The 2,509-nt window shown below is 49.0% G+C and overlaps 1 protein-coding gene across 1 annotated transcript; it reads left to right on the top strand.

Annotated features, from left to right (window-relative positions):
- Window positions 1-480: 480 nt before the first annotated feature.
- On the top strand, window positions 481-1,933 carry PG994_014082 (Satratoxin biosynthesis SC1 cluster protein 4; the record flags this gene model as incomplete). The annotated part of the gene is made up of 5 exons (XM_066865491.1): window positions 481-697; window positions 763-782; window positions 854-890; window positions 1,203-1,452; window positions 1,699-1,933. 5 exons carry the CDS (start codon window positions 481-483, stop codon window positions 1,931-1,933), a joined length of 759 nt encoding a protein of 252 aa, XP_066708620.1.
- Window positions 1,934-2,509: the final 576 nt, after the last annotated feature.

Below are 2,509 nucleotides of genomic sequence, written 5' to 3' on the forward strand. Positions count from 1 at the left end.
GAACACATGGATATTTGGAGTATCTCAGGTACTTCGGATACTGTATCTCGTATGTAAAACCAATAGTAGGCGGCCACACTTCGTATTGTGCCTTATCAATTAGCCAATCTCACCCTAGCTGCAGTATTGTAACCCATTCGATTGCTTCCGTCGCCTCCTTCCCGTTGTTGGCTACCCGAATGTAACATGGTAGGTGTACATGTGCATCGGGGGCTTGGGGTCGTTTCCAACACCCATTGTTGGCCCTTTGAACCCCGAGACTTGGGGTAGTATTATTTGCAAGATTATCTATTTTTAGAATCTGTTGGCTGACAAGTTGGCATAACACCCCGTTTCGAGGCTTCTGCTTATCTCACGCTTCCACCCAGCCGATGTCTCATATCCTGGGTGATTTTGCTTGACTTTATCGACCACACGAATACGTCCCACGTCTGTTCGCTTGACGGAAAGTGTTGATATTGCGCGTCGTCGTCGTTCATTATGGTTACGATAGCGTCATCACGAGCGGCCGTGGACTCTACTCAAGCCCCTGCAGCTCCACCGCCGCCAGGAGTCATACCCGACTTCCAAAGCCCGGACAACTACAAGCACGCGAATATCATTCTTCATTCTGTGGTTCTTAGCGCGACTACCATAGCAGTTCTCATCCGTCTTTACACACGCACGTTCATCAAGAAGTCTATTGGAGTCGATGATTGTGAGTCTGATCCAAGTAATTTCACGCTGCTCACTCGAGTCGCCCTGCTCACTAATTATCTGTAGGGCTTGCGCTTTTGTCATGGGTAAGGAGAAATGCCCCCAGCCCCATATGATGCAGTATATGATACGGACCATAGTCTAACGTGAAGTCCAGGCTCTTGCGCTTGAATTCTCCGTTGTTATGGCCTATGGTGAGATGACTCTTCCTGTTCCTACGTCATATTGCTGAATAACTCGTCGTCATTATCAACGGTCTGGGGCTCTGGGATGCACATGTACGATATCCCAGCCTCAGAAGCCATCAATGCGTCCAAGGTATCATGCTGCCATTACCAACTTTCAAGTACTGCTTGCTTGCTAACGCTTCGTGCACAATGGCTTGTGGTCTCGCAAAAGTCCTATTTTCCCCTGATGCTGTCGATCAAGTTATGCATCCTCCTCGGATACCTTCGCATCTTCAAAATCGACCGCGTGGCGAAAATGGAGCATCTGGGTTGGATTAGGAGCTTGCAGTGTTTTCTACACGGTCACATTCTTCGTCGATTTGTTCCGTTGCTGGCCCATTCAAGCAACGTGGGACCCGAACGTCAAGGGTACGTGCATGAGCTACGCTGCGTTTCCGAATGCAACGGGCGTCTTTAACATCATTCCCGACTTTTTCATCTTGTGGATTCCTCTACCGCCGGTTCTTCGGATGAATATGCCCCTGGCTCGAAAAATCAGAATCGCTTTGACCTTTGGACTTGGTTTATTGTGAGCTCCCGAAGTTACCCGATGCTATATGTTTGGCGTACGACTAACATCTCTGAAACACATGTGTGGCGAGTATTATGCGGTTTGTGGTATCACTACAGTATACTCAGGATCCTGACCAAACCTATGTTGCGGCCAAAGAGCTCCACTGGAAGTATGTACAGCCAGCCACCCTTCCCCTGCTTTTCACATCCTTCCCTCTTCGCATCTTCCATTCAACCTTGTGACTTACCTCTCTATCTGCAGTATCCCCGAAGCAAACGTTGGTCTCATATGTGCCTACGCCGCCACCTTCCATGCCTTCTTCGACGCCGGTGACCCAAGATCGCTTGGCTCCCTCGTCGCAAGTCTTCTGGCTGACCGCTCCTTGTCCAGAACCAGGGTCGGGGCGTCATCTGAGGGTCAGGCAGGCAAGAAGGGAAGTGGCCGGTCTAGCGACGAGGCACTACGACAAGAACCAAGACAACCGATAACGGGGTAGTAACGCCCACGTCGATACAGCCGGGGATGGTAGGCAACTGCGATGAAGTCCACAAAGTCGTCCCCGGCTACGATATCGCCAAAAGGGCGGGTGTATCGATTGCTCAGTGCTGTCCTTATAATTCATCCGTGGGGTCAGATTGCTAGTCACTGCAGCTGGGAGTGTACGTGTGTACATCTTTAGTCTAAATAGTATTCTGACATATTGGCCGTTACCAGAGATATTGTGCGAAGAGGAATCTACATAGTCCACACTGGTTCAATACTGATAGCAACTACTCACCCAACCCCACGCGACGTTTACATCCCCTATTCGAGATCGCTTTTCTATGCGCGCCAACTAGCAAAGGTAAATGAATGGATTTTGTCATGACTAGGTAAGTACTCAAAGAAATAGAACGTCATAGGCAAAAGTATTTCTAACGCCTCATAACCTAGAACCCAAACGCCTTCCATGTTCTTCCCGAATAGAAGACGAGTCTTAAGGAAAAGTCAACCGTATATATCATAGCCCAGTAGCCCCAAACACCGCCCGCTCTTTTTATACAAAGGAAACGTCACCGCATATACGTATGCA

The sequence above is a fragment of the Apiospora phragmitis genome (genome assembly GCF_038363925.1).
Source record: "Apiospora phragmitis strain CBS 135458 chromosome Unknown utg000013l:1.0-2965645.0:1.0-2969333.0, whole genome shotgun sequence".
NCBI lineage: Eukaryota > Fungi > Ascomycota > Sordariomycetes > Amphisphaeriales > Apiosporaceae > Apiospora > Apiospora phragmitis.